General features: G+C 43.1%; 1 protein-coding gene across 3 annotated transcripts in view; it reads right to left on the bottom strand.

Annotated features, from left to right (window-relative positions):
* Nucleotides 1-9,083: 9,083 nt before the first annotated feature.
* The window catches only part of LOC137378923 (procathepsin L-like), a 29,268-nt gene continuing 17,701 nt past the window's right edge, over nt 9,084-20,650 (bottom strand). For all 3 annotated transcript variants that reach the window (XM_068049420.1, XM_068049421.1, XM_068049422.1), the window contains 4 exons: nt 19,894-20,118; nt 17,743-17,911; nt 10,105-10,222; nt 9,084-9,476 (listed from right to left, as the gene is read on the bottom strand). In XM_068049420.1, coding sequence (XP_067905521.1) covers nt 9,377-9,476; nt 10,105-10,222; nt 17,743-17,911; nt 19,894-20,118 — 612 coding nt within the window. In that variant the 3' untranslated portion in view covers nt 9,084-9,376. The remainder of the gene's footprint in view (nt 9,477-10,104; nt 10,223-17,742; nt 17,912-19,893; nt 20,119-20,650) is intronic.

The following is a 20,650-nucleotide window of genomic DNA, read 5'->3' as shown; positions in this document are numbered from 1 at the left end:
CTACTTAATACATTAATTTGATTAATACGGTTGCTGATACAGGACACAAAAATTACTTCTTTGGTCATGTGTTGGTATTAAGATGGCTTACTTGACCTTGTTAGTTATTACAGAGGATACAGTGTGAAAATGGTCAAGTTAAGCTAAAACCTAGCTACCCAAACCTACTTACATAGCCCCTCAAGAACATATATCTTTCAATAAGATCACCTCTCATTTTTCTAAACTCCAATGAGTAGAGGCCAATCTGCCAAACGTTTCCTCATAAGACAACCTCTTGATCCCAGGAATCAGCCTTGTGAACCTTCTTTGAGCTAACTTCCTTGCAAGTATGTCCCCCCTCAAGTAAGGAACCCAAAATTGTATCAACAACAACTTATATAGCACCTTTAACGTAATAAAACACCCCAAGATGCTTCACAGAAGCACCAAAAAACAAAGTGTAACACCAAGCCACAAAAGGAGTCATTTGTTAGTTCGTTGGTGCCACTTTCCCAGTCATGGATCTCCACTTCTGTCTGTGCTATGCTGTCCTGACACATTCTGCATAGGTCAACTGCATCCAGTTCATTACATCTGTCATCCATTTTCTTCTCTGCTTCTCTCTCCTACATTTTCCATCGATCTTTCCTTCCAATAATTGCCTCTGTCTACATTCTGCTCTAATGATGTGACTGAAGTATTGTATCTTTCTCTCTTTGATGTAATGCACTAATTTCCTCTTTTCTCCAGCCATTTCCAGCACTTCCTCATTAATCTTTCTGTCTGTGTAAGATATGTGGTACATCCTCCGAAATGTCCACATCTCAAATGCATTCAACTTATCACTAGTCTCTTTATTTGTTGTCCATGTCTCCGAGGCATATAACAGATGACCAAATGTAGCACCTCAGCATTCTTTCCCTAAGATTCAGGGCCGGTTTCTTTGATGTTAACAAGTCCTTTGTTCTGACAAAGCTCGTCTTGGCTAACTCAATTCTCCTTTGTATCTCTCAGTCTCGCATCATCTGTGATAAGCTGCCCAAGATATGTAAACCTTTTCACTCGTTCCAGGACTTGTCCGTTTACTTCAATTTTCACTTCAAGGGTTAGGTCCCGGCTTATCACCATTGTCTTGTTTTTTTCACATTCATTCTTAATCCATATTCCGCACTCCTTGCATTCACTTTATTCTAAATTTCCTGTAGGGCCTCTTCTGACTCTGCAATCAGTGCAGTGTCATATGACCATACGAATTAGGAGCAGAAGTAGGCATTCAGCCCATCGAGCCTGCTCCACCACTTAATAAGATCGTGGCTGATCTGTTTCTGTCTCGAATTCCACATTCCCATCTACTCCCAATAATCTTTGATTCCCTTGCCTAACAAGAATCTATCTACCTCTGCCTTAAAAATATTCAATGACCCCTTCTCCACCACCTTCTGAGGCAGAGAATTCCAAAGTCGCACAACACTCAGAGAAAAAATTTCTGCTCGTCTCTGTCCTAAAAGGGCGACCCCTAATTTTCAAACAGTGCCCCCTAGTTCTGGACTCACCCACAAGGGTAAACATCCCCTCCACATTCACCCTGTCAAGTCTGTTCAGGATCTTATATACTTCAATCAAGTCTCCCCTCACTCTTCTAAACATCCAGTGAAAACAAGCGCAGTCAGTCCAACTTTTCCACATAAGACATCCTGCTCATTCCAGGTATCAATCTAGCAAACCTCTTCTGAACTGCCTCCAATGCATTCACATCCTTCTTTAAACAAGGAGACCAAAACTGCACATAGTATTAGAGATGTGGTCTCACCAATGCCCTGTATAACTGAAGCATAACATCCTTACTTTTATTTTCAGTTCCTCTCATAATAAAGGATAGCATTCAATTAGCCTTCTTTATTACTTGCTGTACCTGTATACTAACTTTTGGTGACTCATGCATTAGAACACCTAGATCCCTCTGCACCTCGGAGGTCTGCAGTCGTTCTCCATTTAAGTAATACTCTGCTTTTCCTGCCAAGGTGAGCAACTTCACATTTTCCCACATTATACTCCATCTGCCAGATTTTTGCCCACTCACTCACCCTATCTATATCAGTCTGCAACCTCCTTATGTCCTCTTCACAACATACTTTCCTACCTATCTTTGTGTCACCAGCAAATTTAGCTACCATTGTTCCCCTCATCTAAGTCATTGATATAAATTGTAAAAAGTTGAGGCCCCAGCACAGACCCCTGCGGGACTCCACTCGTCACATCCTACCAATCAGAAAAGGACCCATTTATGCATATTCTTTGTTTGCTGCCAGCCAGCCAATCTTCTATCCATGCTAATATGTTACCCCCTACACCATGAGCTCCTACTTTATGCAATAACCTTTTATGTGGCACCTTGTCAAATGCCTTCTGGAAATCCAAGTATAGTACATAAATGGGCTCCCCTTTATCCACAGTGCATGTTACTCTTTCAAAGAACTCCAATAAATTGGTTAAACATGATTTCCCTTTCACAAAGCCATGCTGACTATTCCCAATTACCTTGAGTTTTTCTAAGTGCCCAGCTATAGCCTCCTTAATGATCAATTCTAATACCTTCTCCATGACAAACGTCAAGCTAACTGGCCTATAGTTGTCTCTTTTCTGCCTCCACCACAACCCCCCGTCCCCCCCCAACCCCCACCGCCCTTCTTGAATAGAGGGGTTATATTTGCTATTTTCAAGTCTAATGGAACCTTTCCAGAAGCTAGCAAATTTTGAAAAATTAACACCAATGCAATTACCTCATTAGCCACCTCTTTTAAGACACTGGGATGAAGCCCATCAGGACCCGGGGACTTGTCTGCCTGCAGCTCCATTAGTTTGGTCAGTACCTCTTCCCTGGTGATTGTAATTTCACCAAGTTCCTCTCTTCCTTCCACCTCCTGATTTACAACTATTACTGGATTGTTTTTTGTATCCTCTACAGTGGAAAGAAGCAAAATATTTGTTGATTTCATCCACCATTTCCTTATTATTTACTATTAACTCCCCATTCTCACTGTCTAGAAGACCAACACTCGCTTTACTTACTCTTCTGTTTTTACATTTCTAGCTAGCTTCCTCTCATACTCTAATTTCTTTCTCCTGATTAACTTTTTAGTCATTCTCTGCCATTCTTGATATTCTGACCAATCATCTGACCTGCCACTTATCATTGCACAATTATATGCTTTTTCCTTAAGTTTGATTCTTTCCTTAACTTCTTTAGTTAACCACGGATGGTGGGTCCTCCCCTTAGAATTTTTCATTATAGTAGGAATATACTTATTCTGAGTATTCTAAAATATCCCTTAAATGTCTGCCACTGCTTCTCTATTGGTCTGTCTCCTAGCCTAGTGACCCAGTTCAGTTCAGCTAACTCAGCTTTCATGCCCCCATTGTTGCCCTTATTTAAGCTTAAAATACTAGTCTTACACCTACTACTCTCTTTTTCAAACTGGATGTAAAATTCAATCATATTGTGGTCACTGCTACCTAGAGTTGCTTTTACTCTGAGGTCATTCATTAATCCTGTCACTTTACACAATACCAAGTCTAATATAACCTGCTCTCTGGTTGGTTCCAGAACATGCTGCTCTAAGAAACTATCTCGAAAGCATTCTATGAACTCCTCATCCAGGCTACTATTGCCAATCTGATTTTTCCAGTTTATATGTAGATTAAAATCACTCATGATTATTGCTGTCCCTTTAGCACAAGCATCCAATATTTTTTCTTGGACACTTCGTCCTACATTGTGGTTACTGTTAGGGAGCCTGTAGACCACTCCCACTAGTGACTTCTTTCCCCTACTATTCCTCCTCTCCACCCAAATCGATTCTACATCCTGATCTCCTGAGCCAAGGTCATCTCTATCGATTGCATGAATGCCATCCTTGATTAACAGTGCTACCCCTCCACCTTTACCTAGCTTCCTATTCTTCTTGAATGTTATATACCCCTCAATATTCAGGACCCAATCCTTGTCATCCTGCAGCCATATGCCCGTAATGGCTATCAGATCGTATTTATTTATTTGAATGTGCACTATCAATTTGTCTACTTTGTTATGAATGCTACGTGCATTCAGGTACAGAGCCTTTAGTTTTGTCTTTTTGTTATTATTGTAACATCTAGTCTTGACTGTTGGTGTGTTTTTAGATGTTTTCTCTCTGTCCTTCCTGCCATTCTCTGACCTTCATTTCCCATATTACTATTCTGCTATCCTGCCTTGACTGTACCACTTGATTTGCTACATCTGCCAAGCTTGATCCCTCTCCCCCCTTGTTTAGTTTAAAGCCCTCTCTACTTCCCTGGTTATACAGTTTGCTCGAAGACCGGTCCCTGCATGGTTCAAGCGCAGACCGTCCCAACGGTAGAGCCCCCACTTTCCCCATTACTGGTGCCAGTGCCCCACAAACTGAAACCCACTTCTCCCACACCAGTCTTTGAGCCACGCATTCATTTCACTAATCTTATGTTCCCTCTGCCAATTGGCATGTGGCTCAGGTAATAATCCAGAGATTATTACCCTTGAGGTTCTGCTCTTCAACTTGTTGCCTCACTCCTCATACTGTCTAAGCAGAACCTTTTTACTCGTCCTACCTATGTCATTGGTACCTACATGGACCACGACAACTGGATCCTCCCACTCCAAGTTCCTATCCAGTCCTGTGCAGATGTCCCGAAACCTGACACTGGGCAGGCAACACAGCCTTCTGGACTCACACTCTTGGCTGCACAGAACAGTGTCAATTCCCCTCACTATACTATCCCCTACTTACCACTACATTCCTTTTTGCTCCCCCACTTGAATGGCTTCCTGCACCACAGTGCCATGGCTAGTCTGCTCATCCACCCTGCAGACCTCGCTTTCATCCGCACAGGTTGAGAGCACTTCAAACCTGTTTGACAATTGCAAAATCTGAAGCTCCTCCACTACTGACTGCTCGGTCCCTTTACCTGCCTCACTCATGGTCACATCCTCCTGTCCCTCACTGCTGACCAAAATAGATGACCTTGTTCTAAGAGGCGTGACCGTCTTCTGGAACAAGGTGTCCAGGTATTTCTCCCTCTCCCTTATGTTGCGCAGTGTTTGCAGTTCGGCTTCCAGATCAATAATCCTGATCCAGAATTCCTCTCGCTGCTTACACTTTCTGCAGATGTGTTTGTCCTGGATCGCCTTGGCATCCAGGAGCTGCCACATACCACAGCTGCAACAAAGCACCTGTCCTACCATTGTTACTAATGCTATTAGTTAATTTACTTTAATTACTTTCTGTATTAACTTAGAATAATTCCTACGTATCGCAGAATTTACTGTGCATATTAAATGCTGGTACCACCTTCAACTAAAGTTAACATTTTCTTGATTACACATATGTGGACCTTCCTACTGGTAATAGACCTGAACAATGTAATAAAGTTTTGCCAATACCAATAAACCTTAGTACTATTAGTAAACCTGACAAATACTGATAAACCTTAATAATACTTAATACAGCTTATGTGTTAAGTTGTCTGAATTTGAGCGAATACACTCCCTGCTGGTCTCTCTCTCTCTCACTCTGTATGATAAATCCGCTTTAGTTTTTAGTTTATATATTAATGAATCGATCAAGTCTTATTTTATATTTGATTGCTTTAGATGGAATTAAATTAAAAATTTACTGGTATATTCACCCTGGCGGCTTTCTGTTTCCCTGCTTTCTCTGTCGACTGTGACGTCACTCTGATGTCACTTTTCAATTTTTTTTGCCCTTGTTCCCGCTACTCTCTCTCTCTCCAGCCTCAGACTTCTTGGTGCACTTTTTAAAGCTCTGCTCCTGCTGCTCTCTCTCTCTCTCTCTCTGGCCTCCAATTTCTTGAAGCACTTTTTAAACTTCTGCTCTCGTTTTTCTGTGTATCTCAAGTTGTTAATGTTGAACCCACCAATATTGCAACCTGGTAGATGTTCTATCTCTCTGAAGCTAGTTTCAGTGTACAGGTTGAACAATTTTGGTAACATAACACAACCCTAGCGCATTCCTCTTTTGATTAGAAAACTGTCTGGCAAACTGCTATCAAGTCTCATTATTGCTGATTGCTTCCAATATAGATTCGGAATCATTTTATCATTTCTGTCAATTTCTAGTTTGTTTAAGCGCTCCATTATTTTCTGATGGTAGACTCTATCAAAAGCCTTTTCATAGTCTATGAAGCATTATATACACGGGTTTTTGAAATTCCAGATATCTTTTGATCACTACTCTCGTTAAAGATGTCCTCTCTTGTTCCTTTCTTTGGTCTGAATCCTGACTGACTATCATCTATCTCTGCTTCTATAGATTGCAGGTCCTGTATGGTCTTCGCATACAAGCTCCCTTTCCTTGACCTACTAGTTGAGAAATCTGCAAAGGGGTTCTCTACCACGGTCAACCACAAACCTACCGTCACTGGTCAATATACGCGTTGGGATTCTTACAGTTCCACATGCTATAAGATTGGCCTTATCAGCAACTTTGTAAATAGAGTCCAAGCTATTTGCTCACCATGCATGCCTGATGCTGAAATAGGGCGAATCAAAGACATCCTGCATGACAGTGGCTACCCTGATCAGATAATTTCTTGCTGTTTATCGCTCAAACTTATGAACGGGCCTACAGCTGTCATTTACGGCCCTAAAAAGTACTCTGTCTACCTCAAATTACCCTGGAAGGTTAATGTATCCCAAAAATATGAGCAACAGTGAAGTTAGCTGTTTCACGCTGCTACTATGCAGTAGCAACACATGTGGTGTTCGCCACTAACAGGAGGCTGCCGTCAAGCCAAAAAGACATCCTGCCTATCGGACAAATGAGTAATGTGGTACATGAATTTCAATGCCAGTGTGACGCTAGGTATATAGTCCGTACGTCCCAAAGATTGGTGGATCGTATCAAACAACATGTCCTTTTCACTGTTCACAATGGGCAAGGTACAGGCCGTACCCAACCAGCCCATGCTTTCAAAACTCAAAACACAGTGTCCAACATTAGATGTGATTCCGCGATTGGACAACATTTGCTAAATAAATCCTCAGTGTGCTAAAAATTACGCTGACAACCAATTTAAGATTGTCAGTCGAGCTCGCAGTGTGGCGCATTTGCACATACTGGAAGCTGCATATATTAATACACATGGCCCTGTTCTTTGCAGACAGAAAGAACATGTACACACATTGCACCTGTTTCAGCTAAACAAAATAAGTGACAGCCATTTGCTTCATTCCTCAGGGCAATGCCTAGATCAATCAAGAGTCAAGCTGCCTGGTTTAAGTTTCACACAAAGCTTGACAGTTAACTGTCAGTCACCATAAACTGGTGCATTCTCCATGGTAACACCTCTACCAATCAGAGTTCACTTGCCAACCAAACAGCACTTTCTTTTCATACAGTACAAATTTGTTGCTTCCCCTTATCTTGGTATTCTTTCAGATTGTCCTGATGAGGGCAAGATGAAAAGCTTCAACAACATGTGTCTATTTTCAGCAATACTAAAGTTCACTGTCACAGATTCTAGGACAGGTTCATTCCTGTAATTCCAAACACAACTGGCTTGCGACCTGATGGGGGACATAGGCTGCTAAAGCATCGGAGGTTGGTCTATAACAATATTGGGATTTACATGGTGCCAAACCCATCTTAAAATGCTTTACACAATGGATTACTTCTGAAAATGTGGTAACTGTTATGATCTTGGAAAACATGGCAACCGTTCCCACAAACAACTGACAATGAATGTCAGGCAATGTATTTTTAGACAGTGTAGATTGAGGGAGGAATGTTGGTGCAGACATCAGGAGAATTCCCTGACCTTCAAATAGTGCCTTGGTGTGGATACTGTGCAAGGAACCTTTTACTGGATATTTGGAATTTGCTATTAATACCATAGTCCAGCATTGACGATTGACGATGCTATTGGCTAGAGTTACCAACAAATTCAACATATATTTACCAATGCAGATTCCTTTCATCAAGTTCGGCACAAGTCTGAAAGTTGCTGGAAGCTTTTATTCTGGGACATGAGCAGTGTTTCAGTGGTCTGTTGTCGCTGGACTCCTAGAAGTCCATGCTGCAGTCAAGACACAGAATTGTCTGTGTTGTTGTATGGAATAGTTATACAATAATTATCACAGCAATTATACTTTATATTCATTCTCAAAATGTGGACATCGCTGGCATTTATTGCCCAGCCCAAGTTGCCCCTGACAAGGTGGTGGTTCTTAAACCACTGAAGTCTATGTGGTGAAGGTACTCCACAATACTATTAGGTAGGAAGTTTCAGGATTCTGACTCAACGACAATGAAGGAATGTTGATATATGTCCAAATTAGAATGGTGTGTTACCTGGAGGGAGACGTAAAGGTGATGGAGTTGCCATGCATCTTTGCACTTATCCTTCTAGGTGGTGAGGTTAAGCTTTGGGAGGTACTGCTGAACGAACTTTGGTGACTTATTGCAGCACATCCAATAGATAGCACACACTGCAGCTATAGTATGCCGATGGTGGTCGGAGGTGGATAGGGTGTTGATCAAGCAAACTGCTTTGTCCTGGATAGTTTGCTATCATTTTATAATTGATTTAAGCTAATAAGATAAATATTTAATTAGTCAACATTCTATTCAAAACTGATTGATTACGACTGCCTCCTTCCACCTACATAACATTGCCCTGCCTCATCTCACCTGCTGCTGAACCCCTCTTCCATACCTTTGTTGACCCTAGAGTCAATTATTTCAATGCTCTCCTGGTCGGTCTCCCCACCTTGCACCCTCCGTAAACTTGAGCTGAACCAAAACTCTGCTGCCTGTATCCTATCTTGCAGCAGAGTTTTGTGCATGGTGACTGATATTAGCTCCTGGTCTGGCAATACCTCAATTTTAAAATTCTCATCCTTGTGTTTAAAACTCTGTGTGGCCGCTGCTCTTCCTATCTCGCCTTGGGATGTTTTACCATCCTCTGTGTAGGCAGGATCCCCAAGGTCAGGAGCCATAGAGTCGGGTGAGTCTTCAAACTTGCCGGATAAACCAATGTTCTCTGACAGTGAGTAAATTACGAAAGTGTGCCAATGGTAACCATTTTATTTTTTTGACTGGAATTAAATGCAGCGCTGGCAATCATAGCCGAAATCATTGCCATTTCTACAGATCCTTGACAATGCCCTTCGATATGAAAATGTTGGCAATGGCCAACAACCTCAAACATTTCATATTAAAATTTGCAGTCCAATGCAACAAGTTTCTTGTTGCCACTGATGTGATGGTGATTTACACCTCGTAGCAACTTCCTAGCCTGGTCACGATTGTATCAAACCACATCCATGAGTTGGATTTTCTGACGGTCAGTGAAACCACTGTTACACCAGTGGATAAACTGCGTCAGTGGCAATGCCACATTGATTGTTCATGTCCTTGGCAAGATGCATGTAGCCGTTCGTGCCCCAGTACTTTCCCCAGCTGGAAAGACAAAAACAAATTTGTATTAATTTACTGTATTGTCTGTGCTTTCAGATTTGCAGCTACACATAGTGCAGTGAGGCCAAGTGATGATGTTCAGTGAAGTTTTTATATATTCCTTGGGGCTGAGTTTCAAAGAGGTTGATTCAAATGAGAGGTGCAGTTGACCTATTGATCAAACGTTAAAAAAAAACATCTGGCATCAGAGAAATTCTTTAAATTATTTAGGATTTTAAATTATAGGTGGTTTGTTATCTAACTGGGAAGAAGGCACAAACTAATATAATTCTCACTAAATTCTCACGAGTGTAACCCCACTGGGATTCACTTACTGTATGAAAATTTTACAGAATGGGACCCTGTGCACACACTACTATTAATACCACTACCAAGACAAGCATTGTTGAAAGAGCCCTCTCACAGGGACATCTGAAGGAAAAGATTTCAGATTTTCTCCAGATAATAAATGCCTATTACCAGCAAGACGTCACCCACATCCACCTGAATATAGGCCCTAATATGCTTGTTTATGTGGCTGGTGTGCAACAAACCATAGTGAATGTATTAGCCTATTTCTGAAATAGAAGCCTCAGAGCAAGATTAGTGGAACCCATCTTGTGCAATGTACCTGTTTTTAATAATCCAGTAATTCTGCGCAGCTTCTCCTTCACCATAAGTTCCATATCCCACCGCCAGCACTGCATGATTCACTTTGTAACTTCTGCAGCTGTGTTCATGATAAATCCCTGCACGAAAACACATTTAACCAGATGAAGAGCCGGCAATGAATCTACCTGTATGACTCTTTACGTGTGATCAATTGATTTTACTCATTTCTGATTGATTAGTCCCCCTTGTAAATCAAGCCAGGCACTTCCTGTTGGAGTGTGCCATGTACAAGCAGCCTATATCATAGAATGATGCAGCATAGAAGGAGAGAAGGAGGCCATTGGACCCAACATGCCTGTGCTGGTTCTTTATTCCAGCTATTCAATTAATCCCACTCCTGTTCATTCCTCACAGCCCTATTTTTTCCCCTTCAAGTATATATTCAATTCTCTTTTGAATGTTACCATTGAATCTGCTTCCACTGCCATTTCAGGCAATGCACAACAACTTGCTGTGTAAAAAAAAAGTTTCATATTGTCTCTGGTTCTTTTGCCACTTATCTTAAATCTATGTCCTCTGCTTACCGACTCCTCTTCCACTGAAAACAGTTTCTCCTTATTTATCAAAACTGTTCATGAACACCTCTATCAAATCTCTTAATTTTCTCTGTTCCTTGAGAATAGCCCATTTCTCCAATCTCTCCATGTAATTTTTTTTATTGTTCGTTCATGAGATGTGGCATCACTGGCTACGCCAGCATTTATTGCCCATCCCTAGTTGCCTTTGAGAAGGTGGTGGTGAGCTGCCTTCTTGAACCGCTGCATTCCATGGGGTGTAGGTGTACCCACAGTGCTGTTAGGAAGGGAGTTCAAGGATTTTGATCTAGTTACAGTGAAGGAACAGCAATATATTTCCAAGACAGAATGGTGTGTGGCTTGGAGGGGAACTTGCAGGTGGTGGTCTCATATGCTGCTTCATTTGTTGTTCTAGGTGGTAGAGGTCATGGCTTTGGAAGGTGCTGTTGAAGGTTCCATGGTAAGTTGCTGCAGTGCAACTTGCAGATGGTACGCACTTCTGCCACTGAGTGCTGATGGTAGAGGGAGTGACTTTTTGTTTAAGGTGGGGTGCAGATCAATACGAACATACGAATTAGGAGAGGAGTAGGCCCCTCGGCCCCTCAAGCCTGCTCCGCCATTCAACAAGATCATGGCTGATCTAATTGTGACTTCAACCTCACATTCCCGCCTGCCCCAAATAACCTTTCACCCCATTGCTTATCAAGAACCTATCTACCTCTGACTTAAAAATATTCAGACTCTGCTTCCACCATCTTTTGAGGAAGAGAGTTCCAAAGACTCACGACCCTCTGAGAGAAAAAAATTCTCCTCATCTCTGTCTTAAATGGGCGGCCCCTTATTTTTAAACAGTGACCCCTAGTTCTATATTCTCCCACAAAGGGAAACCTCCTTTCCACAGCCACCCTGTCAAGACCCCTCAGAATCTTATGATGAAAGGTCACTGACCTGAAATGTTAACTCTGCTTCTCTCTCCACAGATGCTGCCAGGGTTTTTCCAGCACTTTCTGTTTTTATTCCCTCAGGATCTTGGAAGTTTCAATCAAGTGGCCTCTTACTCTTCTAAACTCCTGCAGATACAAGCCTAGCCTGTCCAACCTTTCCTCATAAGACAACCAACCCATTCCAGGTATTAGTCTAGTAACCTTGTTACCTTGATGGGAGTTTTCTATCGGCCCCCCAATAGCAGCAGGGAGGTGGAAGAGCAGATTGGGAAACAGATTTTGGAAAGGAGCAGAAGTCACAGGGTAGTAATTATGGGGGATTTCAACTTCCCAAATATTGATTGGCAACTCTTTAGATCGAATAGTTTGGATGGGGTAGTGTTTGTGCAGTATGTCCAGGAAGCTTTTCTGACTCAGTATGTAGACTGCCCGACCAGAGGGGAGGCAATATTGGATTTGGTACTAGGTAATGAACCAGGGCAAGTGATAGAGCTGTTGGTGGGCGAGCACTTTGGAGATAGTGATCACAATTCTGTAGCATTCACTGTGGTAATGGAGAGGGATAGGTATGTGCAACAGGGCAAGGTTTACAATTGGGGGAAGGGTAGATATGATGCTGTCAGGCAGGAACTGAGGAGCATAAGTTGGGAGCATATGCTGGCAGGGAAGGGCACGGTCGAAATGTGGAACTTTTTCAAGGAGCAGATAGTAGGGGCCATTGATAAGCATGTCCCTGTCAGACAGGGAAGGGATGGTCATGTGAGGGAACCGTGGTTGACAAGAGAGGTTGAGAGTCTTGTTAGGAAGAAGAAGGATGCGTATATAAGGTTGAGGAAAAAGGGCACAGGCATAGCTCTGGAGGGATACAAGATGGCCAGGAAGGATCTGAAGAAAGGGATTAGGAGAGCTAAGAGAGGGCATGAAAAATGCTTGGCGGGTAGGATAAAAGAAAACCCCAAGGCCTTTTACGCGTATGTCAGAAATATGAGGATGACTAGGGGGACCGTAGGTCCGGTCAAGGACAATAGCGGGAGACTGTGTGTTGAGCCGGAAGAGATAAGTGAGGTTTTGAATGAGTACTTCTCTTCGGTATTTACGAATGAGAAGGGGTGTATTACTGAAGAGGACGGTGTGAAACAGACTGGTAAGCTCGAGGAAGTGCTCGTTAGGAGGGAAGATGTGTTGGGGTTTTTGAATAACTTGAAGATAGACAAGTCTCCCGGGCCTGACGGGGTATATCCAAGGATGTTATGGGAAGCAAGGGATGAAATTGCAGAGCCGCTGGCAATGATCTTTTCATCTTCTCTGTTGACGGGGGTGGTACCAGGTGATTGGAGGGTGGCAAATGTTGTGCCCCTGTTCAAGAAAGGGAATAGGAACAACCCTGGGAATTACAGGCCAGTTAGTCTTACTTCGGTGGTAGGCAAGTTGATGGAAAAGGTGCTGAGGGATAGGATTTCTGAGCATCTGGAAAGACACTGCTTGATTCGGGACAGTCAGCACGGTTTTGTGAGGGGTAGGTCTTGCCTCACAAGCCTGATTGAATTCTTTGAGCAGGTGACCAAGCAAGTGGATGAGGGTAAACCAGTGGATGTGGTGTACATGGATTTTAGTAAGGCATTTGATAAGGTCCCCCATGGTAGACTTATGGAGAAAGTCAGGAGGCATGGGATAGTGGGGAATGTGGCCAGTTGGATTAAGAATTGGCTAACTGATAGAAGGCAGAGAGTGGTCTTAGATGGTAAATACTCAGCCTGGAGCCCAGTTACCAGTGGCGTGCCACAGGGATCAGTTCTGGGTCCTCTCCTGTTTGTGATTTTTATTAACGACTTGGATGAGGAAGTCGAAGGGTGGGTCAGTAAATTTGCAGATGATACAAAGGTTGGTGGAGTTGTGGATACCGAGGAGGGCTATTGTCGTCTGCAAAGGGACTTGGATAGGTTGCAGTGCTGGGCTGAAAAGTGGCAGATGGAGTTTAACCCTGAAAAGTGTGAGGTCGTCCATTTTGGAAGGACAAACACGAATGCAAAATACTGGGTTAACGGTAGGGTTCTTGGGCATGTGGAGGAGCAGAGAGACCTTGGGGTCTATGTGCATAGATCGTTGAAAGTTGCAACTCAAGTGGATAGGGCTGTGAAGAAGGCATATGGGGTGTTAGCGTTCATTAGCAGAGGGATTGAATTTAAGAGCCGTGAGGTGATGATGCAGCTGTACAGGACCTTGGTAAGGCCTCATTTGGAGTACTGTGTGCAGTTCTGGTCGCCTCATTTTAGGAAGGATGTGGAAGCCTTGGAGAGGGTGCAGAGGAGATTTACCAGGATGTTGCCTGGAATGGAGAATAAGTCTTACGAGGAAAGGCTGAACATTCTAGGCCTCTTCTCATTAGAACGGAGAAGGATGAGGGGTGACATGATAGAGGTTTATAAGATGATCAGGGGAATAGATAGGGTAGACAGTCAGAAACTTTTTCCCCGGGTGGAGCAAAGCGTTACAAGGGGTCATAAATTTAAGGTGAAGGGTGGGAGATATAAGGGGGATGTCAGGGGAAGGTTCTTTACCCAGAGAGTGGTCGGGGCATGGAATGCCTTGCCTGGGGAAGTTGTTGAGTCAGAAACTTTAGGGACTTTCAAACGGCTTTTAGATAGGTATATGGATAAAGGAGAATGATGGGGTATAGATTAAATTGTCCTTGACAGAGGACAAAGGATCGGCACAACATCGTGGGCCGAAGGGCCTGTTCTGTGCTGTATTTTTCTATGTTCTATGTTCTATGTTCTAAACCTCTCTGAACTGCTTCCATTGCATTTACATCCTTCCTTAATTAAGGAGACTAATACTGTACACAGTACTCTAGATATGGTCTCACCAATGCCCTGTATAACTGAAGCATAGCCTCCCTACTTTTGTATTCAATTCCTCTGGCAATAAATGATACTATTAGCTTTCCTAATTCCTTGTTGAACCTGCATACTAACCTTCTGCGATTCATGCACAAGGACACCCAGATCCCTCTGCATCTCAGAGCTCTGTAATCACTCCCCAGTTAGATAATATGCTTCTTTTTTATTCTCCTTGCTAAAATGGACAATTTCACATTTTCCCACATTATACTCCATTTGCCAGATCTTTGCCCACTCAAATAACCTATCTATATCCCTTTGTAGCCTCCTTATGTCCTCTTCACAATTTACTTTCCTACCTATCCTTGTGTCATTAGCAAATTTAGGAACCATACCTTCAGTCCCTCCATCCAAGACATTTATTTATTTATTTAGAGATACAGCACTGAAACAGGCCCACCGAGTCTGTGCCGGCCAATAACCACCCATTTATACTAACCCTACAGTAATCCCATATTCCCTACCACCTACCTACACTAGGGGCAATTTACAATGGCCAATTTACCTATCAACCTGCAAGTCTTTGGCTGTGGGAGGAAACCGGAGCACCCGGCGAAAACCCACGCGGTCACAGGGAGAACTTGCAGACTCCGCACAGGCAGTACCCAGAATCGAACCCGGGTCCCTGGAGCTGTGAGGCTGCGGTGCCAACCACTGCGCCACTGTGCCACCCTATATATATATAAATTGTAAAAATTTGAGGCCCTAGCACTGATCCCTGTGGCACACCACTTGTCACGTCTTGCTAGCCAGAAAATGACCCATTTATGCCTACTCTCTGTTTCCTGTTAGCTAGCTAATCTTCTGTCCATGGACTGCTTTGGTCTGGAAGGTGTTGAGTTTCTCGGGTGTTGTAGCTGCAAGTGGAGAGTATTCTATCAAACTCCTGACTTGTTCCTTGTAGATGGTGGACAGCCTTTGGGGAGTCAGGAGGTGAGCTATTCGCCACAGAATTCCCAACCTTAGAGCTGCTCTTGTAGCCACAGTATTTATATGGCTGGTCCAATTAAGTTTCTGGTCAAAACCCAGGATATTGATGGTGGCGGATTCAGCTATGGTGATGTTGCTGAATGTCAAGCAGAGATTTTTAGATTCTCGTTGAAGATGGTCACTGCCTGGCACTTGCCAATTATCAGCCCAAGTTTGAATGTTGTCCAGGTCTTGCTGCATGTGGGCATGGACCTCTTCTTCATCTGAGGAGTTACGAATGGGACTGAACATTGTGCAATATTCAGCAAACATTCCCACATCTGGCTTTATGATGTAGGGAAGGTCATTGATGAAGCAGCTGAAGATGTTTGGGCTTAGGACACTACCCTGAGGTTCTGAGATTGGTCTCTAACAACCACAACCCTTCTGCTAGGGATGACTCCAAGCAGTGGAGTGTTTTCCCCCGATTTCCATTGACTTCAATTTTGCTAGGGCTCCTCGATGCCACACCTGGTCAAAATGCTGCCTTGAGGGCAATCACTCTCACCTCATCTCTGAATTTCAACCCTTTTGTCCATGTTTGGACCAAGACTGTAATGAGGTCTGGACCTGAGTGGCCCTGATGGAACCCAAACTGAGCATCAGTGAGCAGGATTTTGCTGAGTAAGTGGTTTGATTGCACTATCGGTGACGCCTTCTATCACTTTGCTGATGATTAAGAGTAGATTGATAATTGATCAGATTGGCTTTGTCCTGCTTTTTGTAGACATACCTGGGCAATTTTCCAAATTATTGGGTAGGTGCCAGTGTTGTAGCTGTAACTGGAACAGCTTGGCTAAGGGCATGGCTAGTTCTCGAGCACAAGTCTTCAGTTCTACAGCATGGGTGTTATCAGGGCCCATAATGTTTGCCGTATCCGGTGCCTTCAGCCATTTCTTGATAGTATCTGGTTGAAGACTGGCATCTATGATGCTGGGGACCTCAGGAGGAAGCCAAGATGGATCATTCACTCGGCATTTCTAACTGAGGATGGTTGCAAATGCTTCAGGCTTGTCTTTTGCACTGACATGCTAGGCCCTGTCATCATTTAGGGTGGAGATCTTTGTGGAGATGCTTCCTCCTGTTAATTTTTAAATTGCCCACCACCATTGTGGTAGAACTGCAGAACTTTGATCTGAACTGTTGGTTGTGGATTCATCTAGCTCAGTTTATAGCATGCAGCCTGTGCTGTTTAGCATATATGTAGTCCCGTGTTGGAGCTTCATGAGGTTGGTTCTTCATTTTAGGTATGCCTGGTGCTACTTCTGGCATGCTCTCCTACACTGCTTATTGAACTAGGGGTGATCCCTTGGCTTGATGGTAATGGTAGAGTGAGAGAAATGCCAGGCCATGAGATTACAGATTGTGGTGTAGTACAATTCTGCTGATGCTGATGGCGCACTGTGCCTCATGGATGCCCACTTTGGAGCTACTGGATCTGATTTGAATGTTTCGCATTTAGCACAGTGGTAGTGCAACAGAACATGATGGAGTGTGCCCTCAGTGTGAAGGTGGGACTTTTTTTCCACAAGGACTGTGCAGTGGTCATTCCCACCAATACCATCATGGACAGATGCATCTGCAACAGGTAAATTGGTGAGGACAAGGTGAAGTGGTTTTTCCCTCATGTTGGTTCTTTCACCACCTACTACAGGCCCAATCTGCCAGATGGCTTGGTGAGTTCTGGTGCTGACGCGCCACATGGTGATGGACATTGATGTTCCTCATCCAGAGTACATTCTGTGCCCTTACTACCCTCAGTGCCTCTTCCAGTGGTGTTCTACATGGAGGAGTACTGATTTAAAAGCTGAGGGAGGGCAGTCAGTGGTAATCAGGAGGTTTCCTTGCCCATATTTGACCTGATGCCATGAGACTTTATCAGATCCAGAATCAATATTGAGGACTCCCACGGCCACTCCCTTCTGACTGTATACCACTATGCTGTCACGTCTGGTTGGGGTGGTTTAAATGATAGTGTACAGAAGAAGGCCATTCGGCCAACATGCCTGTGCTGCCTCTTTGGTAGAGGTATCCAAATACTCTGACACTTCTCTTTCCCCAAAGCCCTGTAAACTGCTCCCTGGCCTTTGCAAGTTTAACTGACCCCTAGAATATTTAATAGAACAGATTGCTGCAGATTTCTCCCTCAGTTAGTCATAACTTCTGACTCCAGTAAGAAGCTTCTGACAATAGCAGGTGATGCAATAAGGAGCCAGGGTGTGACAAATCGCCTACATACAATTGCAGAATCATTTCAGATAGGCTTTACCTGAGCAATAGAATTGGAAGGATGAATGAGCGGCATCAACTGCAACCGATATCGGCCCAACTGAGGCTACTGCCATCGCTAATGCTGACTCACTACCTTGAGGAATGCTTTTGTACCCAGTGCAATTGGCAGCACAGTACTGGGGTTTGTACCTACAAGGCTGTCCATCCTATAACATAAAAGAATAAAATTCAGAACCAGCAGTATACCTTTAAATTTGATTTAAGATGAATCTATGGGTTTAATGACTCCAGATACCTCAGACAACAATGTCAGCAAATTGCATTTATATGACACCTCTGATGTAGAAAATGCCTCAAGGCACTTTACAAATGTGTGCAAATAATCAAATGCCACGTCATGCACTTGGTCAAAGAGGTGGGTTTTAAGGAGGGTCAAGGGCAGGGAGAGAGAGATAGTGATAGGAAGGCACAGGGGATTAGGGTGGAAATTGCAGCTAATCAGACTTAGGTAGCTGAAGGTACAGCTCCCAATGGTGAAGCAAAGACAGGGAAGGGTTAGGAGTAGACTTGGCTCTGGTGCCTTGCAATACTGCATAACTGATAACTTCACTCTGTAGCTTTACATTTGATCACTTAGGCTAAGTACAAAAGGTGGCACGTGCCCATTTAAAAAAAAATCCTCTGTGTGTGGACATTGCTGGCATTTATTACATTTATTGCCCATGTCTCGTTTCCTGTGTAGATGGTGGACAACCTTCTTCTCAAACCGCATAGCCATTTGATGCAGCTGAGTGGCTTGTAAGGCCACTTCAGGAAGCAGTTAAGGGTCAATTACACTGGAGGCACATCTAGGCCAGGACAAGTGAGAATGACAAGTTTCCTTCCCTGAAGAATATTAGTCAACCAATTGAGTTTTTATAATAATCCGAGAGCTTCAGGTCACTTTGACTGAAACTGGCATTTTATTTCCAGAATTTTTTTAAAAATGGATTGCAATTCCCAAACTGCCATAATGGAACTTGAACTGGCATTCCAAGGATTATTAGTCCAAGCCCCAAGATTACAAGTTCAGAAACTGAACCACTATACTACTGTACTGTACTCTACCACACTGCACGACCTGATTGAATGATACCTTACGATGAATCAGTGCCTTTGGGGTGAGGAAGGGATGAAAACTTGGAGAAAAGAACTGATGTGGATTATTTTCATAATGTCATTCTGAATGTGGAGTGTAGTGTTCACAGCAGCCTGCCCAGAACTCAGTAGTATGTCCAAACAAGGTCAGCTATAAGAAGGGATTACAGGCACATCACATGTTTTACCAGTTGGGGATAACTGGAGCAGAAGATGCAGAGAAGATAAGAAAGAGCCTTTAAACTGGGTGAATAAGGGAAGACTTTTCTCTGGTTGGGGAATCATGAATGGAGAGAAGTTTGGAGAAATGTTGAAAGATTGAATGCTTTTCCACTGGAATTAGTTGAGAGAAACACCATCGTATTTTGTGAGGGAAAGCATATAAATATTTGAAGCAGTGGAAGAGACAGGACCGTTAAGAGCAAGCAAGGCAGTGGGATTAGTTTTAGATTGCTCTAGCAAAGGGATAACACAGATATGGGCAAATATCCTCTTTCTATGCTGTCAACCTCTATAGTTCTGTTGTAACTGTTGGGCTAACTGCTCTTGTGACAAGAACATTTGCTGAAGCTCCCACCACCACCACCCTCACCAACCCCACCCACCCCACACCACACCACACCAAGTATATTGGCAAGATGAGAGTGCAATGAGGTAGCACAATTAATCTGATCTGCTTATCAGGAAGATTCCACATCAGGCACTCACCACCATCTTCTCAAGGGCAATTAGGGATGGGCAATGAATGCTGGCCTAGCCAGTGGTGCCCACATCCCGTGAAATTTTTTTTTAAAACAGTGAATAACAGGTACTGAGTAGTGAGGTACTGAAAAAGATCAGTGTAAGATATGGGCTTAAAAACAAGACACAAAGGGTAACTATAGTGAGAACTTTTAAAGCAAGAAAGGGATTTGAAAAGAAAATAAATATCCCTATTTTTGGCAGATGTAATAACTTCCTTACACCACCATGTGACTGATACAGACATTTACTTAGATACAAATATAAAACTTAGTGGGTTTTGTCGCTTTCTTAAGTAAGAAGCTCTTACCATTCCAATGTAGGGGTAGGAAGTCTCGATGTCTATTCCACCATTGCGCTGTATGTACTTAAAGGCTTGTTCTACTCGTCCACCGTGGCATCCTTTGTTGCCATAGTATCGGGAACAGTCAACGAGATTCTGTTCACTCAGTGAGATCAGTTGACCTGTCTTCCTGAAGATCTGCCCCTCTAGTGACCCAGTCGCACTAAATGCCCAGCATGAGCCACAGTGACCCTGGTAATGCAGCAGTCAAGGTGAATAAAATCACTTTCTGTTTTTCTGAATTACAGGTCAGTGCAACATGTGATTCAGTGTCAATGTGATTCAATTATGTGTCATTCACCACAATAAACAATCGTTGTTTCAAGAAAATTTCCTCAACTTTTACTATAGTAGTAGGTACATGAATATGATTTCCAGCACGAGCGATGATGGATAAAGAGATTGTAATGGGTTTCAACAAGGAACTAGAAAGATTCTTATCAAAATTGGGATTCAGGGTTATTGGAAATACATCAAGCGTATACTGTAGATAGGTGGTCTAGGTGGACCACAGGTCTTTGCCTGAAGCTGTGACTTAAATCTATTGCTATACAGCTGTATACTTAAATAGCACTTCCAATGGGACAGCAACATATGTAAATGGCAGCAATGTTTTACTTCAGTTGAGCTGTCAATCTTTTAGTGGAGTGAGTTGAAATATTACTGAATAATCCACCATCATGCTGCAAATTGTTCTTTAGTATGTTTTGGTATTTTAATGGCT

The sequence above is a fragment of the Heterodontus francisci genome, chromosome 17 (assembly GCF_036365525.1).
Source record: "Heterodontus francisci isolate sHetFra1 chromosome 17, sHetFra1.hap1, whole genome shotgun sequence".
NCBI lineage: Eukaryota > Metazoa > Chordata > Chondrichthyes > Heterodontiformes > Heterodontidae > Heterodontus > Heterodontus francisci.
The sequence above is the reverse complement of the archived record's forward strand: the minus strand, read 5'-3'. Positions and strand labels throughout refer to the sequence as shown.